The 22,168-nt window shown below is 44.5% G+C and overlaps 1 protein-coding gene across 1 annotated transcript; it reads left to right on the forward strand.

Moving 5' to 3' along the window:
- Positions 1-1,947: 1,947 nt before the first annotated feature.
- LOC123486026 (transmembrane protein 104-like) lies at positions 1,948-20,605 on the forward strand. Its single transcript, XM_045217189.1, has 8 exons — positions 1,948-1,977; positions 7,033-7,163; positions 8,001-8,129; positions 9,293-9,378; positions 11,038-11,121; positions 16,970-17,069; positions 18,549-18,723; positions 20,483-20,605. The coding sequence occupies exons 1-8, from the start codon at positions 1,948-1,950 to the stop codon at positions 20,603-20,605; spliced, it is 858 nt and encodes a 285-aa protein (XP_045073124.1).
- Positions 20,606-22,168: the final 1,563 nt, after the last annotated feature.

The raw sequence follows: 22,168 nt of genomic DNA on the forward strand, positions 1-22,168 counted from the left end.
CGCAGTTCGGCGCGAGACGACCGTTAGGCGTTGCGTGTTTCTACGCGGTCATAGTTTCCCACCGCTTCGCCGCCACGCCATCGCCTACAAGTAGCGGTCAGGGTTCAGTTTTAGCCTATCTTCATACTGTGCTGTCTTGGTGTTTCCCCATTATGGAGCAGGATATCTTTGAGGCCGGGATCTGATCGCTCCCTGGCAATGGAGGAGGAAGCTTGGGAAGTAACTCGGCGAAATCGATCTTCTCCAGCAGGAGGCGTTTTTCGTTGTTTAGCCACCAATGAGAGTGTCGGATTTGGTCAACAAAATAATTAATGGATTAGTGGCTGCTTGGTTTATTTGATCGGTGGGGTTTTCAATGCTTAAGTTTGTTGCCCAGTAATGCCTGACTCTAAGAAAGTAGGACCACATGACATCCCAGCTGGTGAAGGCTTGCTTATATGGGAGTTGCCTCCAGGATGGCTATGCATATTCATGACATATGACAGTCAGTTTATGCGGCATTCTGCAATAACGGAAAATACGGTCAAATCAACGTGATTTCAGGTCGGAGCTCTAGAAAGAGGTTCCCGGGTCAAGATTGGATGACCATTCCAAATCGATTTTCTGATCGGAGCTCGTTTTCCCGGGTGCGGTCTTTTTGAACGCTTTTCGTCGGAGTTTACGAGTTCCCAGTTGTTTCTCGTTACGTAAATTTATATCTCTCATTGTCACCGTTTGACGTCAGCTACCAGAAGTCATCAAATATTAAAGTGATTACAGTCATTAGTTGTGTCCATCAGTCCAAATAAAATAGTCCGCTGGGAGCGGAGAGACATGTTATCTTGTCCAATATATCCTAAATCTTAATGTGAAGCTCTGTGGCAGTCAGAGTTAAAATTAACGTCAAATAAACTGACCTACTGATGCTGAATTAAAGTCATAAGCCCCTTAAGTGTTATTTAAAAACTGTGATTTAACATATTTACAATGTTAACCTCAATTAGGACAAAAACATTTGTTTCATTAATTTTAACGATATACTTCATTATAAATTCAGTTACAAACAGCCATTTATTTATCAGGAAGCCAACGAGACAGGAGGGACTCTACTTAATTTGTACAATAGAAGCTCTTGTTTTGCAACTGTTTGGCTATTGATTACACCTAGTGTGCACACAGTCATTAGGTGTGCATGCAAGATGAAAAGAATGCAAATATAAAGTTATTGGCAAAGAACCATAATTATTTAACATGATTGCTTCTGAATCGCATTGACATATTCATTCTGCTATCCGTTGGCTTGACATTTGGTACTAGCTAGCTAACAACTTTTTCTGGTTTAATTACACACTGAAAAGTTCACTGAAACGCAGGTGCGTATTTATTTACATCTTACTTTGACTTTGTTAATGTTTCTTCCCAAATGCTTCGAAAACAATGTTTAGAGATAAACTTAGCTAGATAACCAAGCTCAACCCAACTCATTACTAAATCTAACTTCTAATGCACGTTCTCTATTTCCACAGTAACGTTAACGTAACACACTCGAGAATTTGTCTAGAACCAGACCCAATAGCTACTTACTGCTGTAGCTCAGTTAGGGCTGGTTGTTTAGCTAGCTAACATGGCATTAGCTAACCGCTGCTAGCGTATTTAACGTTATCTAGAGTGAAAGGTAAATTGATGCCACATAGCAGCAGATATAATGGCCTTAGCCAACTACTTAAAGACAATGCATCACTAGTAGTGGAGTGGCATGGAAGAGTTATCCCAGTGCCAGCTAGCTAGCTAACTATCTGCTTTCTCACAAGGTGTTCTTGCAGTCACCTAGATTTGTATAAAAGTGGAATTCATATGAAAGTGAAACATTGTGATTGGTGTAGGACACAGTTTTGTGAACAACTTCATTTAGGATGAGCCATTACTGTATCTTCCAGGTTGTGATCTCCAGTATTGGTAGTAACCATCATGGCAGGAGGCATCACAGAGACAGGGGAGCCTCTACTCCCCATATGTGAGTATCTGTTCAGACTGCGCAGTGACATGTCATTCTCTACTGTTTTCAAGGTCAGAGTTTCTGGTGTGCTTAATTTTTTTTATTTTACAATATTTCCCTCAAAATGTCACTCCATACTACAAATTTATACATACAAATAACAACTTCCCAAGGGACACACACACAAACATTGACTAATCTAATCTGTCCAGACCACGCGCTCAAGCACCCTCTACATCCCTAGTGCCTGTATTGTGTTGTTTGCCAAAGGCCTGAAATTGTATCAATTTGTTTTTCTCGGTTGCCCATGCTATTTCAATATTTCTAAGAATAAATCATTGGATTTTTCATTGTGTTACGATATGCGGATTGATTTGGATTTCATTTAGAGAAAGTTTCATTGAGTGAGAGAAGAGAATTGTCAGCCCATTGGGTATCTTACCCCCATATACGCATGTCTTGGTAGTAAGTTTACTTGTAATACTTTTGACAGTCAACTTTTCTATCTCCTCCCACAACTTCGAGACTTTATATAATTCCCAGAAAGCATGGATTAATGAGTCTATTAGTTTTACACTTAAGAACATGACTCTGCCAATGTGCTATTAGAATTTGTGAATTTAGTCTCTTGTATAATACATTCTTACATTAGTTTATATTGGATTAAGCGTAAATGTCCGTTAACTGTAATGTCATTGTTATGTCCAACCTTCTCTCCATCTTGTACCAACATCAGTTATTTTTTATATGTCTAAGTTCCAGTAGTTTTTTTCCAAGAGACTGTCAGTTAGATATGGTCAATGCCAGGTTTTATATCTTCCCTATCATATCAACATCCTTTTCTTACTCAAATAAGATTCCCTCAAGGTTGCTCTGATGTCCAAAAAATTTCAAATCGAAATTTCGGGAGTGTAACTTTTTAAAGTGTGCTGTACATTCTGGAAAGAGAGGTTGACCAAAGAATGGATAGCAACTACAAATGATCTAGGCTAAATTAGTTCAAGTAACCTGCATGAGTCCAAAGTCCACACACTATGTGACAAACTATTTAAAAATAGTGTTGGTGCACCTCACTCTCGTATAGATTACATTTTTTATCCGTTAAATGTTCATACATTTTGCCACTTGTACAATCGGACCCATAGCACTTTTCTAGATCACGCCTTTGTCCGCCTCCGCTTGACCTCTGTAAAAACATCCCAGGTCAAAGGAGCTGTAAATTCAACACCTCCATGCTATCAAATGAGGCATTCCCATACATTGGTCACATGGATAGACAACTACACACAGACAACAGACTCTCCTGTTTCTCTCACAATGGAGACGGTGCCAAAGCCACCCTAAGAGGTCATCTGATTGCATATGTTTCCTCTAAGAAAAAAGCAATGGAAGCACACAGGTTAGAGCTTGATGAAGGAGCTGGAAGTACATAAACAATCCCCAGACAGCGCCTCCTGGAGTCAACTTAGCAAGCAGTCAAAGCCAAACTAAACTTGGGACTATACTGAGAGAGAAAGAAAAAAATTAGTTTTCTTTACCTAACAGAAATATCATGAGTATAGCAATAGGCCTAGCAGATAGCTTGCATACCAATTTAAAAAGAGCAGTCAGAGCACAATCATGGCCATCCGAACAGAAGATGACGAGGTCACATATGATCCAAATAAGATAAATGTAACTTTTCATCATTTTGATTGCAAATTATATGCTTCTGAGAGAGAACATGCAGATGCAGAACTCCATTACTTCCTAGACTATCAGAGACCGACCAAGAAGACTTTCATCCCGAGGAGGTCTTAGAGGCAATTATCTCCATGCCACCTAACAAATCCCACAGGCCCAGACGGATTTCCCAGAGTTCTACAGGCTTTTGGCCACAGCTTAACTCTATTTTCATGCCAATGCTGGATAATTTTTCTGAAAACTGAGCTCTCCCAGACTATGTACACAGCCCGCATTACAGTGTTGCTCAAAGAAGACAAAGATCTTATCTCCTGCCTCGTCTTCCGGCCCATAAGCTTGTTGGACTTCACTACAAAATAATTACCAAATTGCTTGACGAGACTGAACACTCTTCTTCCCAAATAATAAAAGCGGACCAAACTGGATTTATTACGAGACGGGTACTCTTCTGATAACATTCGCTGTCTTTTTGATATTATAGATCAAGTAAATGCGACAGAAGACCCGTCCTGCTGGCTTCACTGGATGCTGAGAGCGTTCGACAGGATGGAGTGGAGCTTTCTGTTCTCAGTCTTAGAAAAGTTCAATATGGGCCTAAACTTTATTAAATGGATTGAAGTCCCTATATTCTCATCCAAATGCCATGGTGTCTACTATTGGTCTGAACTCTAAGAGATTCTCTTTGGGATGTGGTACAAGACAAGGATGCTCACTGTCCCTTCTGCTCTACTTGTTGGGCGGAGCCTTTGGCGGAGTTGATAAGAGCAATCAAGTATTATGGGTGTTTCGCAAGGTGGCCTTCAGCACAAGATTTCGCTCTATGCGGATGATGTCTTGCTCTACATATCCAACCCTGAGAAATCCCTCCCTTCCATTTAGACACCTTCAATTGCTCAGTACGACAAGTTTTCGGGATATAAAATCAATTTTGATAAACCCATTGTTTGCCCTCTCGCCAATCTTACACTCATGAAGACACTATGCCCGTTCCAATGGAAGACACAGAGTTTCAATACCTGGGATCTTTGTAACACCAGACTCTGAATTGCTCTTTTCAAGGAAAACTATCTCCCACTCCTGGATCGAATCAAGAATGACCTCCAACCTGATCTCCCCTCCCAATTAGCTTAGTCAGAAGAATCAATGTTATCCGTGATGAACATCCTCCTAGATTGAACTATTTATTTCAGATGCTTCCATGCTCCCAGTTTATTTTTTTCAAAACAACCAACCAAAGCATCACCAAATTTATATGTGGCAATAACAAACCTAAGATCAAGTTCTCCACTCTATGCCCTTCCCTGCCTTCAATTGTACTACTGGTCTGCCCAAATCAGCAACATGCCTAACATGGATCACAAACAGACAAGACTCAACGTGGATTCAGATAGAGGCCCAATCCGTGGTTCATTGCCCCCTAAGCGCAGTTCTATTCATTAATGACTTTAGTGAAGTGGGCAACATACCAAAACCTTTGATTTACAACACCCTACTAGAATGGAAGGACTGCAAGAAGTACTTGGCATTTCCTCCCAGATATGCCTCACTCGCCTATAGTATGCAACCCAGACTTGCCAAAGGCCCCGAGTGATGCCAACTTTCATCTTTGGCATACTCTAGATCAGGACCTTTTCATACCTGTTTCATGAGAACGCAACTACACTTGCGAAATCCTTTCAAGAGCTCTGCAGTCAATTCAATGTGCTAACTCCTTTTTTTTTTTAATCTTGAAATTAGACTGTAATTTCCTCATTCACTTCAAGGGGAGGTTTAGAGCTCAGCTCAATGAAGTTGAGATCCTTCTTGCTACAGCACAATTAATCAAAAGCGAAATCTCCAATATCTATAGACTCCTATCTGAGAATGTGGGTTCCTCCCTTTATTCCTTAGAAAATAATCTAGGAAAAGGACCTCTGATTATCAGTGATGAGTTATTTGTGGAGATCTTCGACAGGGTATGCTGCTCCTCTACTAATATAAAATGAAAAGAATTACAAATGTTTGTACAAATTGTATTACACCCCAGTGAGACTCCATAGAATCAATACAGACATTTCTCCAGATTGTAAAAGATGTACTCTGAAAGTGGAATTTATATGCATGTATTTTGGAGTTGTAGAGAGATCGCCAAAATCAGGTAATCTATACATACTGCTGCACAGAATAATATTAGATGTCCAGTTTGATATGACCCCTGTGTCTTCTTAATGTTCAGCAGGACTTTGTTCTTGATCCAGACAGAAAATGTGTTTAAGACTCTCACATACTTTGCTAGACAATGTATTCTCCTTCTGTGGGTTTCTAATTCCTCCCTACATTTTAAAATGTGGATTGACCAGATTGTTGATTTCTTCCTCTTGAAAAGCTCACTTATGACCTCCGCAAGAGACATCCCAGGTTCGATAGACTCTGGTCTCCACTACTCAACTGTATTTCAAATGGACAGAGTGAATGGGGTGATTTAAGGAAGGTGTGTGTGTGTATACAGTGAAAGGTGTGAAGCTAATTCTTTGCATGTTGTCTCAGCTAATGCTTGAAATAGCTAACACGATCACAGATAGTACTTGCAAATTTGTTTCTTTTATATTTTATTCTATAATTTATGTCTGCCACATCTGTGAATGTAGAATGTGTTTTGTTTGTTGATTTTGAAAAACAAGAACTTAATAAAACTTTAAATGATAAAATAGTGATGTGATGTAGAACAGACATTTTACGGGGAGCACGTACGCTGGTTACTCATCTAGTCAGGACACTGAAAGAGGAAGTAGGAATGCTTAGGCACTCAAAAAGGCTACCGCTATGGTGAACGTTGATGACAACCCAAGCAATAAATTCTGCTTAGCAAAGCTATTGTGAGGGCCTGTCTAGGTATGTCACAAGTTTCTGGGACTGATATCAGCATGGCTGTGTCAGCCTTCTGCTGGTTTAGGCTAGTTGTCTTGTGGTTAAAGTGCCCTTTCTAGATGGGAAAATATTAATGCTCTGAAGGAATGGATAGGGATAAGGGCTTTTTAGTGAGCGGACCTTCTGTTCACTGGTCTATCTGTATGTCACAGTGTCCACGTACGCTTTACTGCTACATGGGCCAGGGACTGTAATAGTCCACAGCTGAGGACAGGTGTTTGAATAAGATAAAGATCATGTCTTCAGTTGAGCAGTGCGTTGCAACTTGGCAATGTTAGGTCAGCATGTTTTTCATTACACCCGTGTAAACTGTCCCATGATTTCCAGGGTTCAAACTTCACTCCCTTGACCAGAGTGTGGTGTTATGTTAAGTGAAGGGGAGGAACAGGAGCTTCAGACGTACTGGCCTCTTGTAGACCCCCAAGACAACGACACCCTCTAATCGAGCACTCCCTTGGTCTTACTTCTTGTTCTGTGTCTTTGCGGTGGGCTTGGTGTACATGTTTAATCTGATCGTGGGCACGGGGGCACTGACGATGCCCAAGGCCTTTGCCCAAGCAGGTTGGGCGGTCAGCCTGGTGCTCATCTCCTTCCTGGGCGTTTATGAGGCGAGTTCTCATTGGCTCACTGCCTTTCCATTCATTTCCACAACTGTTGCCTTACGTCCACTTCCCCAGCTCTCACTTTAGTTTAAGCACACCGTAGCGCCAAGAGTAATTTACCATGTTTAATCCTTATCGTCCCACACCCTAAGGTCCTCCCAGCCACCTAAGTGGAGAGTTATTGCCCTCCCTATCAAATGGGATGCCACCGCTGAGGCGTGTCAGTAATCTAGCAGGGAACAATCGGGAGCAGGATGAGTTGCAGATGAGTTGATGCAGTGTGTCAGGCAGCAGGAGGCAGTTTATGATGCAGGATGTGTTTCATTCAGGTAGTGTATGGTGAGAGATGGAGTCAGTGGACACATGGAGGGATGCAGATCAGTGGCTAGTACAAGAGCTTTTGTGATGGGATTTAAACATGCTCTGTGCCTTTAACAGTTTCATGTTTTTTAATTGCTTTGTTTTTAGATGGTTGAGATCCTATTTTATCACCAGGATAGTGTGCAGTTAGGCAAGGTCACAGACTACTAACAAATGCAACACAGTGATATTCTAAGACAGTTGTTGAAAATAAAATAAAATAGCCATTTAGCAGACGCTTTTATCCAAAGCGACTTACAGTCATTGTGCATACATTTTTACGTATGGGTGGTCCCGGGATCAAACCCACTACCCTGGCGTTACAAGCGCCATGCTCTACCAAGTGAGCTGCAGAGGACCATACACTTGTACATTTTCCAAAAATTGTTATGCTCAGTATGGAATATGTTTAGACTCTACAGGGCTAGTTTCTGTCATCATATCTGTGATCTGAATATATTTTTCTGTCTGATTTTCATCAGTTACATGACCACTACGTTTGTGATCGAGGCCATGGCAGCGGCCAACGCTCAGCTGCGCTGGAAGAGGGAGGGAGCAGGAAGAGGTGAGTTAGCAGATATAAAGAACCAACAGGAGGAAGAGTGATAGGGGTCGACACTCATACATACTGCTCTTTTCCAGTGATCCCCACCCATCAAGTGAAGGCAGATTCTTTAGAGGACACTACCCTTCAACCTCAACACCTTACAGGAAGAATAACCTCAAGGCGCTCAATAGAGCATTAAAAGAATAATATGGGGAAAGGAGCGCTTGCCACTACCACAAATGTGTCCTCTACTAACTCACTTAGTGTCCTCTACTAACTCACTGGGGGACAATTTAGTTTTTAATCATTGTTACTCTAGTCATTTTAAATACTAAGTGAAACGTCATCTCGTGCAGAGATTGATGCAACTGGTGGAGTTCATTTTCTTTTTTTGCAGAAAAGTGGCAAGTCATTTTGCCTAATGCCCAAGGTTTCCACTGGAGGAGTTATGAGTGTAGGGACAATGAGTCTGGCTTTGACAGAGCCCCCAAACCCCATGGCCTTGATTCATAGCTCACTTAGCCTTCCTCCAACATTTCCTCCCACATAATGGGAAGAAGGAGGTACATAGTGGGAATGTTTACCCTTGAACATTCTTTATTTCTCTCCGCTCTAACAAAGCACATATTCAGCCGTTTCTTTACTGGGCAATATTTTCTGAGAAAGTCCCATAAAAGTGTATTAGTTTGAAATGGGGTGGATTGTGCATCTCTCGGATGTGTCAGGGAGAAATAGGATAGATCTGCTCTTTTGACTCAGCCATGGCCACATCTGTCACTTTGATGTTAGATGCTTTGTTTCTGTTGCTGGCATATCCTCTTCCAGTGAGCCACCCACTAGTCTCCCAGAGCAGCTGTAGCTGCTCTTGTTAATTCAACTGATAATGACATCCTCAATGTCGGTTGTAATTTAGCATTAATTAATATAAATCTGTAGTGAATTTGGTAGATGAAGAGTGATGGGAGGGCGTCAGATAGGCGCTCAGTATCTATTGTATATGAGAGGGAAAGCCCTCATCCTCCCCAGCATATCCCAGCTGTTCCAGACAATTTCCAGATGCTGCTCCCTCCACTTCGCATGTACAGCAAATAAAACACGGTGTTAATAGGTTGCAAACTGACTTGTTGGCACTGACAATAGGACTTGTAGATTAGGAGTGAAGTCAGTGTTGGGTGGAGGCAGGCTGCTTATCCTCTTTCGATCATCTTCAGGTCCAAGACAGCACTCCACCTCTGATTATTCGGATGATGATGTTCTCGTCCGGGGACGATCAGAGCCAGAGACGAGGCCCATTTTGTCAGTCCGTGAGTATAGTGTTTCACTCATCCCTCCTAAAGACAGATGCACCCTACTAAGGACGTGTTAAAAATGTGTTGAAAATAAGGTACACTACGTGGTCAAAAGTATGTGGACACCTGCTCGTCGAACATCTCATTCCAAAATCATGGGCATTAATATGGAGTTGGGTCCCTCCTTTACTGCTATAACAGCCTCCACTCTTCTGGGAAGGTTTTGCACTAGATCAGGGTTCTTCAATTCCGGTCCTGGAGGGCCAAACACCTCTGTTTTTCATCCTCTCCTTCTAATCAGGGGCTAATTAACTAATAGAAATAAAAAACAGAAGTGTTTCGGCCCTCCAGGACCGGAATTGAAGAACCCTGCACTAGATGTTGGAACATTGCTGCGGGGACTTGCTGCCATTCAGCCACAAGCATTAGTGAGGTCGGGCACGGATGTTGGGCGATTAGGCCTGACTCGCAGTCATTCCAATTAATCTCAAAGGTGTTCGATGGTGGTGAGGTCAGGGCTCTGTGCAGGCCAGTCAAGTTCTTCCACACCGATCTCGACAAACCATTTCTGTTTGGACCTCGCTTTGTGTACGGGGCATTGTCATGCTGAAACAGGAAAGGGCCTTCCCAAACTGTTGCCACAAAGTTGGAAGCGCAGAATCGTCTAGAATTTCATTGTATGCTGTAGTGTCAATATATGCCTTCACTGGAACTAAGGGGCCTAGCCCAAATCATGAAAAACAGCCCCAGACCATTATTTCTCCTGGCACTATGCATTTGAGCAGGTAGCATTCTCCTGGCATCCGCCAAACCCAGATTCGTCCGTCGGACTGCCAGATGGTGAAGCGTGATTCATCACTCCAGAGAATGCGTTTCTACTGCTCCAGAGTCCAATGTCGGCGAGCTTTACACCACTCCAGCCGGTGCATGGTGATGTTTGGCTGCTCGACCATGGAAACCCATTTCATGAAGCTCCCGACGAATAGTTATTGTGCTGACGTTGCTTCCAGAGGCAGTTTGTAACTCGGTAGTGAGTGTTACAACCGAGGACAGACGATTTTTACACGCTACATGCTTCAGCACTCGGCGGTCCCGTTCTGTGATCTTGTTTGACCTACCACTCCACGGCTGAGTCGTTGTTGCTCCTAGACGTTTCCACTTCACAATTACAGCACTTACAGTTGACCGGGCAGCTCTAGAAGGGCAGAAATTTGACGAACTGACTTGTTGGAAAGGTGGCATCCTATGACAGTGCCACGTTGAGAATGGCCCGTACTGAGCTCTTCAGTACGGGCCGTTCTACTGCCAATGTTTGTCAATGATGATTGCATGGCTGTGTGCTCCGATTCTATACACCTGTTAGCAACGAGTGTGGCTGAAATAGCAGAATCCACTCATTTGAAGGGGTGTCCACATACTTCTGGCCATGTCGTGTATCTGTGAAAACATTGAGTCTTGTGGAGGATTCGTGAATTCTACCTTTCGTGTCCCTGCTTTTTGAAGGTCTCAATTCTTAAACATATGCTGATGATGACATGATCAGATCAATCATAAATTGTATGTATCCTCCATATGTCATTGGTTAATGGCAATGTTTTATAGAAGGAATGACATCAGAATCACTCCGATTGGAATGACTCACCACTGCGTTCTCATGTCTATGCATTATCACAGAGCGAACAGGAGGACACGTTGATCACTTCGACATTGTGGAGAGGGTTGAGATGGGTCAAATGGCCTCCATGTTCTTCAACAAAGGTAAAAGCCCATCCTCATTCAGTACTTTGAGTGAGAGGATATGATGAACCCACACTCCATTATTGAATTAAGTGCTGCTGATACCACTGTGTGCAGGGTATGGTAAAACCTGTCCCCCTTGTGTAACAACTATGGAGGAGTCTTGAAGGTTGTGTGGGAGAATTTGGGGACAGTTTCTCAACCTTTAAATGGGAATCTTTTTTTGTTTATTTTAAATTGTATTAACCCATTCATTGTTAGATTCCAAAAGTGAGGCTGTTAGCTCTCTAATGGGGTGTAATTGTATGCTGAGTGTACAAAACAATAGAAACACCTTCCTAATAATGAGTTGCACCCACTTTTGCTCTACAAGGTGCCGAAAGCGTTCCACAGGGATGCTGGCCCATGTTGACTCCAATGTCTCATTCCATCTCATCCCACAGATGCTCAATTGGATTGAGATCTGGTGACTGGGTAGGCCACTGCAGTAAGCTGAATTCACTGTCATGTTCGTGGAACCATTCCTGGACAATCCTAGTCTTGTGCCATTGGGTATTATCCTGATCAATTTGCAGCTGGATACACTGCTGCCATGAAGGTATGCACCTGATTGGCAATAATGTTCAGATATCCTGTGTCATTCAAATGTTGCTTCATTTTTATCAAGGGGCCCAATGTGTGCCATGAAAACACAACCCACACCATTACACTACCACCACCAGCCTGCAATGTTGACACGCGGCATGATGGATGCATGTACTCGTGTTTTTCTCCATTCCCTAGTCCTCCCATCAGCAAGAACCGGGTCCCTCAGACCAGACAATGTTTTTGCAGTATCCAGTGTTTTTGTTCCTTAGCCCAATGCAACCGCAGTTTCTAGTTTTTTGCTGAAAGAAGTGGAACTCTGTAAGGTTGTCGGCTGCCATACCCCATTCGTGTCAAAGGTACGACGAGTTGTGCATTCTTTTATGGGTCTTTGGGCACCAATGTTGTACTGGACTGTCAGTTGACTAGCTTGTAGCCCATCTGTTGCTCTGCACAATTTGTGTCAGCCTCCCTCTGTCCTCTTTCATCAATGACCACGTTCGACCACTTGCCTGTTGTTGGCTGGATGTCCTTTGGGTGGTGGACCGTGCTTGATACACACGGGCAACTGTTGAGCGTGAAAAACCCAGAAGCATTGCAGTTCTTGATACAAACCGGTGCGCCTGGCACCTACTACCATACCCCCGTTCAAAGGCACTTAAATATTTTGTCTTGCCCATTCACCTCTGAATGGCACATATACACAATCCATGTCTCAATTGTCTCAAGGCTTAAAAATCCTTCTTTAACTTTAACATCTACACTGGTTGAAGTGGATTGAACAGGTGACATCAATAAGGGATCATGAGCTTTCACCTGGTCAGTCTATGTCATGGAAACAGCAGGTGTTCCTAATATTTGGTACACTCAGTGTATATGGCTAAATTGCCTTTGGTTGAATTTCCCAGGCCATCACACTGCTGCTGTTTTAATCTCCCAGCTGTGTGTGTGTGTGGGCCTCTAGCAAGCTGCACCATGTTAAAGCCTCAGCAGCCTGGAGTGATGAGCTAATTGAAAGCAGAATCATGTTCACCTTGAACCAGAAACAGAACAACCTTGCTGCTTTACATTTCTCACCTACGTCAGAGTAGAGACTCTGGCTGTGCTGGGCCCGCTCACTGCCCCCCCTCCACCTCCCCACCCTCTCCTCCTCTGCTGGCAGGCCAGCCTGTTTCTCAAGTAGTATTAACCAGGGAGGTGACTCAACAATCTGCAGCATACGTACCTGCAGCGCCAATACTTCAACAGCACGCTTTTTGTCATCTGAGGAAAAAAGACCAGAAAAAGGTCAAACCGTTCTGCTCCGCTCCATTGTGTGCAGATCTCTTCCTGTGTTGTGATCCGGCTCTGGCCACTAGGTGGTGCACTTGGCACACTCACACACACAAAATGATGCATTGACTCACACAAAGCCAGGCAGGCATGCAACATGCTGTTAGAGAAGCAGCGTGTTGTTCCCTTGTGGAACACTCCGGCTGCAGTCTCTCTTCTTCCCTGTGTCTCTCGGCTCCGTTGCTCAATTAAAGTTGATGTGTTAAAATACTCTTTGGTGATGACCTCGCCCGTGTGTGTGGTGTGTTGTCCTCGACTGCAGGTGAGGGTGAGGCGCCACGGAAGTATCGATCGTTGGCAGAGATAAGAGTCCCCCTATCTCTCTGTGTGATGTGGGAGTGCTGCCCAGTGACTGTAATCAGAAATGAATTAGATGGGTACTGGGCCCAGCGCGCATGAGAGAGGAGTGAGAGATGCAGCTCTTTGTCTCAGCTTAATGGCGCTCCAGCATAATGGAAGTCTTGTTTGTCTCTTTTCCCAGATCAGTTTATATGAACTCTTCTTTGTGTAATTACTGCTGGAGGTAATATAAGGTTAGTGGTGTGACTGATCAGGGAGTTTTACTGGTGAGGTAAAGCTGTCAGATATTAAAACAAAATCTATTTTGATGTTTTTTTCTTCAGGGATTGGATAGTGGAGTCCAACAGTGATGAATGTGTTGTTGGGGTTAATGGGCCAGTGTGGTGGTGTGAGTGCAGGTCAGGGTTGAGGCCAGTTTGGTTGTGTGAGTCAAGGGCTGAGGCCTGCGGTGGGGAAGGGCAGCTCACAGAGCCAATCAGCTGGCCACTTGAATCCTGACTGCCTCGGGATGGTTCTGGTTAATGATGGGACTGTTCGACCGCGCTGGGCATCACTGGCGGAAGGCACTTTTTCACATGCTGCACAGATGCACACAGCCTCTCCACAACACTATGGAGAGCTGTGTTCACAGTTTAAGATTCCCCTCAGACACACCAGGGCTGTAATTTTCTTTATTTTCCCTGAGACACACCAGGGCTGTAATTTTCTTTATTTTGGTGATGCCAGTTGATTTTTGCAAACGTGTTAGCTCTACTCCTACAATAAGTGGCTCAGTCCATTCAGCGTGGATGTGTGGGGAATACTTTTTCAATGTTTTTTTCTTCTCCTTCCCCACTTCATGTAATTAAAAAGCGTCTCTCCTGGCGGTTCAAGAAGCACTATGAAAGGGCATTCGACTTCCTCCTGAGCTAAAATGATCATCGCAGCAGCAGCGGCAGCAGAGTAAGCGGAATAAGGCCATGGGTATCGGCCCTGCTGGAACTGACAGGAATTTTGATGGGGGCTGGTTTATCAGCGCCGCAGCGAGGAGAGAGAGTGCAGTGTTACTGTAACCTTCCCCGTCCACGATTTGCAAGTTGATTAGAAGACCCGACTTTGGCTAATATCAAGGGGGACGAACAACAGAGGCTGGTCCGTGTGCTCCTGCACCCATCTCAGCCCATCGTCCCTCTAGGTATGGATGATGTGCAAACAGAGGGGAGAAGGTACAGGCTCTTTAACATGCACCACCCTATACCCTTGACTTATAGAGACCATGGAGAGGAATACTAATCCAGTCTCCTTTATTACAGACCCCAGCTTTAATGAGTACCAAACACAGATGCATACATTTTTAATACTTGAATTACTTTTCTTAAATGTCATACTTGTACGCTATACAAGGGGCACTGACAAAAGGAAAATGGGGAGCAGCGCTGCCACTAAGAAGATAAATGGACATGTTTATGTCAGCCCCCACCACCCCAATTACATAAGCATTACTAAAATAGTTTTCATGTCTCTTTTGTATATGAACATAAAGGATGTACTTTCCTTTTCAGAGGGCGCTGCTATTACTGCTCAACTCTATGATTACCCAGATCCAGATCAATATCCCAAGTTTTAGCCCAAAGAGTACATCTCACTCAATAAAAGCCCAATTTGGGTTTCAGAATCACACCTAAGGAAAGTAATTTCTGTTGCATCCAACAAACCGCCTTTAGCTCTCTGCTTCTAGCAGTCACATTCCTGCCTGATTAAGCTCCATGATAGCAGAGCGGAGCCCAATACAGCTGTGGCTTCCAGCATGGTTGGCATTCAACAAAATAGCTGTGGATGTTGGAAGGAAGCAACTTCCTAACATCCCTCCTTCCGCCAGCTAGAGAGGCTATCAGGGCATCTGTCAGTCTGCAACAGTGGGGTGATGGATAGTGACATGTCCGCTGGGGACTGACTGGAGCTTCTGGGTGAAGAGCCATTTGCAGCAGCAGTGTGTGAGCCTGTGGCCGTGGGTAATGGGGAGGTATTAGTGACAGAGCCTGGCAGGGCAGCATCCTCTTGGTCATGCTGGGTCCTCAACCAGCTATCGCTCACTGACGGGCAGCACAGGCAGCCCTGATTCCCCCTATCTGAGGCAAAAGCTCTAACAGGCTTGCTTTGCTTTCCATAGGGCCAGATGGAGACATGCAGGAATGGTAGAGAGTAGTGTACAGTGCGCTAACCTCTGTGAAAGTGGGGTTGCGTGGGGAGAGGAGGTGGAAATGTTTGAAGTGAAAATGGAATGTGTTGAATTGATGCAGAGAGAATGTGTTGAATTGATGCAGAGAGAATCAAGCACCCCCCCACACACACACTCAGACAACTTTCTGTTAAATTAGAGGCTATGATATTACTTACCAACCTGTGAGTTATACTTTCATACTGTAATCAGTGTGCAGATCAACACAGATAGGTCTCAGTATAGTGTAATCACACACACACACTGGCGTCTTCTTGAGTTATCAGTGTTTATTTTCCCCAGCCTGTGTTTTATGACCTGCATCAGATGGCCATGATGGCCCCTGGAAGAGAATAAACACAACCTGGCTACCAAAGTGCCCTTTGGTTCCCTCTCCCACAGTACTTTAGCTAGCTAGGAAAATGTTTGCTGTCATCGCCCTTTCCCACAGAATTTACCTGCTGTTAGACTCCCCATCTAACTCCTACATGGCTGCAGCAACTTACTGTAGCAACTGTAATGTAGCTTCATCATAATGTAGTCTACTGTAAGTGTCCATCCAACCCTGCCATAAAACAGGTGATAACTGTTTACAACTACGTGCTGGAGTCTGGACCTGGGCTTATCCAGCTAGTCCTCTTCAATATCCCTCTTCTAGTTTCTCTCAGCTCGGCTGTGTGATGGGCAGCAGAAGTTTGCCACTCACCTCTCTTTACTCTCAGATCAGATGAATCAATTTTAGCCCTGTAAAACTATAAACCCCTCACTTTTTATTTATTTTTAATGGACTCCATACTCTAATTTCCCTGTCAGTATGAATTGGTAATGAATTGGTTGCCAGGGGCCAGTAGGACGCAGGAGCTCCCACATGAGAACTCCAGTGTATGATGGATGCCTGGCACAACATGGCTAACGGTCTCCCGTTGTTGAAAGCTCTCAATCTCCGCTCAGTGCGCCAGCTTGGATGGGCCAGTAGAGTGAGCCGGAAGTGTGTGTGGGGGTGGGGGGTGGGGGGGGGGGTGTAACGAGGACAATTTTCATCATGAAGTGATTTGTTTCTTAATTAGTGTGATTAATATTCTTCCGGGAGGAGCGGAGAAATGTGCTGCTGCAGTTGTGGCTGCCATCCCGGAGGGAGAAGCGGGGGATGGAGGGAGGAGTGGAGGTGTAGAGACGGAGGAGATTGCCTCTGATGGAGACTGCACGTTTAGCTGTTGGAAGTTTGACACCAGTTGCATTGACCATATATCACAATCAGGCATCTTGACGGCTGTTAAAGATGAGGAATGTGTTAGCTAAGCTATCCCTGCATGTGGGGGAGGCAGATTCTCTCAGAGATATGATGAATTGATAACACAATCATATACACTATAAATATATAATTTAAATGTATGATGTTTATGTATAGATCCAGGTATAATTCTTCTAATCTTACCCTTTGGTTTTGTCTTTCAGTTGGTGTCAACATGTTCTACATCTGCATGGTAGTCTACCTGCATGGAGACCTGGCTATCCATGCTGCTGCTGTACCCATATCACTAATGGAAGTAGCCTGGTAAGACCGGCCAGCCAGCCCGCTGTGGATTCATTCCTATTCATTACATTCATGGATTTCTTATTTGGGGGTATTATTTCAAGCAACGTTATGACTACTGTGGGAGCAGCTCGCTCTCCTAAGTACTTGGAGCATTTACTTTTGGTAGGACAAAGCATATCCCTCTCAGTTCCATTTTTGTCCCTGCACTTTGGCTGTTCCTCACCTTCTGTCTCAGTAAAACTTTCCGAGAAGGGGGCGGTGGCCCCCCCGTCCCCCCACCACGGGCCTTGGGCATTTGTTTTTTGTTGACTGGCTCCCAGACAGGTTTTTATTACAAGTCCCCTCCACTGGCCCGGTGGGCTGGGTGAACATCACATATTCCATATTGTTCCAGTCTCAGACAGTATGACTTAGCCTGCAGATCTAAGGGGAGGCTCTTCTCTAGAGAAGTATTGTCCTAGTGAGACCACCCATAGCGCCAGGATCACAATTTAATTCGGTGTAGCTTTATGAAAGAAAGATTATTAACTTTTCTCATGGTGTACCAAAAAGTACAATTTCAACCAAAGACCCCAGCCCAAAAACTAAAGTGCTCTCCCATTTTGTCCGAATGACTTTACTGACTTTTTAAGGGTTCAGTGAGCTCTGGGAGTGCCATATAGGGGTATCTTATGAACATAATGTGGTGAGGATGAGATCCTTAAACATTTATAGAGATACTTAGCTTTTAAAGGTGAAGGTGAGGAATACATTTCAATGCAATATTACAATTTAACCACTTACCACATTAGAGGAAGTTCTGTTGAAATACCACCCTAATAGCATAAAAACATATGTTTATGTCACTCTCTGACTCAACGTGGTTGAAAAGCCTGTTGGTAACTTTCTAGCTAAAATGTGAGGAGGAACAGACACTTGAAAAGGAATGACAATATGGTACAGACCGGAGCTGAAAGGGTTTTGTGATTGCAAATGATAAGTATTTTTAAAGGAAGGAGGATCATCACTTCAACTCATTAAACTATTGAGCAGGTGATGATAACTTTTACTAATGCTTTATGATAATCTAAAAGATTAGAACAGGAACACAAAAGATAGATAATAAAGAAGAGAAGACCAAACAAGAGACCCACGATAATAACCGCAGTAGCAATGACCTCAGATAATCTAACCACTCAGAGGAGTAGCAACTGACTCACTGATAATTAACCGGTCAGAGGCAGTAGCAACTGACAAGTCTGCAAAAGCTTGAGTAATTTGCCCCGTATGTTGAATCTTTTATATTGGATTTTGAGTATGATAAAATGATATGTATTTTGGACTGATTTGATCTGATCAAGAAGGGATTTAATGACTCACCAGTCGTGGCGTAGTGGTAACCATTCATGCAGTGCTGGCAGGGAAATACAACGACACTGACTTGTGCTGGGGCCGTCACCAGGAAAGAGCCAAAGGTCTGGTGAGTAAAACGTCCTCCCCGTCCCTTACTCCCCAAAGGCCCCTGGAGGACCCATGGTGTACCACACCTCTCTCTGTCAGCAGCCCCTGCCATGTGACTGAGTCCCAATGTGCCAACCCCAGTCTGCGCGGTAGTGGTCAGCCCCAGTCGAGAGAGTCCCCTCCCCGCTCGGCTCCCCCCACGCCTCCCCTGACGCCGCGCAGCCCAGAGCAAGTGATGTGTGCCTTGAAGCTTAAGAATGTGAAACCCTGCGATTTCCACTTTTGCTTTAACCTTGCCGGCCGACAGTGATCGATGTGCTGATCTCCCCCTGTGTTATTTCTTTATTTACAGGTGAGAGGTTTTAAAGGGGAAGGGATATTTCACCTCTGTTCAGTCACGCCTGGCTCTGGGGACTCTAGTATGTTGAGCCAGGGGTGTGGTTTATTTTTTTAGTTTTGTAGTTTATGTTGGCAGGTGGTTAATCAGAGGGCAAGATAGCTGTTGGGATTGGGAAACATATTAAGAGCCAGTTTTCCCTGTGGGATTTGTTTGGGAGTTTGTGTTTTTGTACCTTTGGAGTCAGTATCGTATTTGTTGTTTTGTTGTAATCATTATTTAATAAATATGTTCACCATCCACGCTCTGGTCCTCTGTATGAGATGTGACAGAAGATCCCACTCAACACTGGTCAACAGGGTCAGGACAGCGCCAGAGGTATGCAAAAGGAACTCAACCTCGACGGGCCTGGCCCACGGAGTGAGAGACCCCAGAACATTTTTAGGGGGGCAGGACGGGGAGAGGAGGCTGAGACAGGGGTTTGCAGAGGAGGGCAGTTAAGGGGGAAGGTCACAGAGGAGAGGGAAAGTGTAGAGGCACGGCGAGAGGTATGGGGTGTGTAAGTGGAGGCCCGCCCGATAGCGTAGGCAGGGTGGTGTCCAGTAGGTCGTGTCCTCGCAGCACCGGGTGCGCGGGCCGCCAGCCCGGCCCGGCCGGCCTGCCCACGACCTATGGTGCGGATCGTCAGCCAGGCTGCTGTTCCGCACAAAAGTGGTGTGTGGCAGTCGGCAAGCCGGGCCACCGGTGCCTGGTCCGCACCGAGCCGCACACGCGGAGCGAGTAACAAGTTCAGTCAGCTCCGGCCAGCAGGGTCAAGGGGATTTGGGGGTTGGAGAGGGAGTGGGAATCATGCCGAGCGCGGATCCGCGCCAAGCGGAGGCCCACCCGGCCCCTCCCCTGTGGTGGAAAGTTGTTGGGCGGCCGGAGTGCGCTGGGGGGGATTGCTTCACGCCCCGGCTCTGGGGGACTAGTGATGTGGAGCAGGGTGTGAGTTTTCATTTGATTTTCGTCTAGTTTTGTATTATGTTGGAAGTGTGGTTTAATCAGAGGCAACGCGCATCAGCTGTTGCTTTTGTTGTCTGATTGGGAACCATACTTAACAGCCAGTTCACAGTGTTTGAGGGATTTGTTCTGTGGAGGTTTGTGTTTTGTACCTTGGGAGCCACGATGATGTGTTTGTTAGGAATATTATTTAATAAATATGTTACCTTCCACGCCGTGGTTGTATCGAATGACAGTTATTATTAACTCATTGCTTCTTATTACAGTAGATGTTGAGATGATGTGCTTGGTAATATGTTTTAAAAAATCGACATAAGACAGAAAGAACTGTTTTGGTGATTAAAAAGTTGTTCTGTATTAGTTTTCGTCTCTTCTGTTACAGGCATTTGGACTTTAGGGCTTAGTTGTATTTTTTCCAATTTTCTTCTCACGAACCCATTAGATTTCTTCCCGCGGTGGACTCCTCCTTAAATAAAGAATTGGCCTTTGATAAAACATTCATCAGCTTCTGTTAGCAGACAGGGAGTGGAGTGTTTCCTGCTCCTCAGCCCCTGTTTGTCTTTGAGTGCCAGGGTAAAAACGCGGGCCCCTAACTGCCCACCACTCCCATGGTCACTTTAAATAATTGATTGACTATTCCTTTTAAGCCCAGCTACTCTCCATACACCGCTCTGTCCTGCCCAATGGAATAACCTCCCCCTGCCCGCTTGGTATGCCCTCTGACACGCCCCCGCCCCCACCCCCAAAGACCAAGGTGCCCCCTTCGGGCCCTTAAGGATGGGTTATCTAGGCACAATGTCCTCAGCATCTAGAGTTTTGCATCTGGAGGATTATGCAGCCCAGTATTTTCCTTTTCTTTAGAACATCATACATTTCACTGGAAGGCTTCAAGCTCCAAGCTAAGTGATTGCTTATCACTAGCCAGTCTCTTTTGAACTGAGGAGTCAGAGGGTGCTTTAGTATTGACCCTATATAATATGCTTAATCAGACTTTGGAAAACATGTAACAGTTGTTAGAAAGGTTGACAATAAGGCATTGGGAAATGCTTAATTATTTTGTTTTGGTTTAGCTAAAGAATTGCGTTCATCCACCTCTGGCCTGCACCTCTGGGCTGCTGGCTCCCTATCTCTGCGGAAGCATAGTTCTCGCTCAGCCCAGTCAAAACTGTTCGCTGCTCTGGCACCCCAATGGTGGAACAAGCTCCCTCACGACGCCAGGACAGCGGAGTCACTCACCACCTTCCGGAGACATTTGAAATCCCACCTCTTCAAGGAATACCTGGGATAGGATAAAGTAATCCTTCTGCCCAAAAAAACAAAAAAAAACATTGTAAAGTGGTTATCCCACTGGCTATAAGGTGAATGCACCTATTTGTAAGTCGCTCTGGATAAGAGCGTCTGCTAAATGATGTAAATGTAATGTAAATGAATTCAAATGAGCCTATTCATATATTATGCCATTCCATTCTTTGAGTGTTTGAAAAAGGCATTACAAAAAGCAAACCATAATTAGAATTCCTAATTACTTTTTTTGTTTGTTATGCAATTAGTTTGACTTAGCTTTGATCCTCTAAGAGGGTGGAGGCATTAGGTAATCACATTGCGTTCAATATGTTATGTTAGCATTAGTTGTGCTCAGTTGTTGCATACCAATGGAATTGCTCAAAGCTAGTCTTTGAACTATGTTCAGGAGGTTCTCTGTGTTTCAGTGGATCATTACATTCTATCTGTTAATGGCCATTCTCTTCTGTCCTCATCAACCACATTTCTCTCCTCACGATCACGTCTTCTCAACCTCAAAATCAAGTAGTCTCTCCTGGCAACAGATTGTCAGCTAATCCTCCATTTGTACCTTGACTCTGCATTTATAGCTCCCAGTTCAATAGGTGTCATTGATAAGGGGCTCTAATCCCATGCTATGGTATGATCTCTGTTTCCCTAAGGGATTTTTTACTGTGGTAACTGCTCTGTACCTTACTTAATAATCTTAAATAATCAATAGTGTGTGGAATATGTATGTTGTGGTTTTGTGCTAAGCACTAATGTAAATATAATTCCTCAGTTGGGTGCATATCCAGGCTCTGCTCGCAGGCGGCCGCGACCGGGAGACTCATGGGCGGCATACACTGGCCCAGTCGTCCAGGGTAGGGGAGGGAATGGCCGGCAGGGATGAGCTCAGTTGATAGAGCATGGCTTGCAACGCCAGGGGTTGTGGGTTCGAATTCCGGGGGCCAGTATAAAAAATATGTATTCACTAACGAAGTCGTCCTGAATAAGAGCGTCTGCTAAATGACTAAAATGTAAAATGTAAATGTATTTGGTCTGCCTAGGCCACCGT

Source organism: Coregonus clupeaformis, unplaced genomic scaffold (genome assembly GCF_020615455.1).
Source record: "Coregonus clupeaformis isolate EN_2021a unplaced genomic scaffold, ASM2061545v1 scaf0961, whole genome shotgun sequence".
In the NCBI taxonomy this organism is placed as follows: domain Eukaryota; kingdom Metazoa; phylum Chordata; class Actinopteri; order Salmoniformes; family Salmonidae; genus Coregonus; species Coregonus clupeaformis.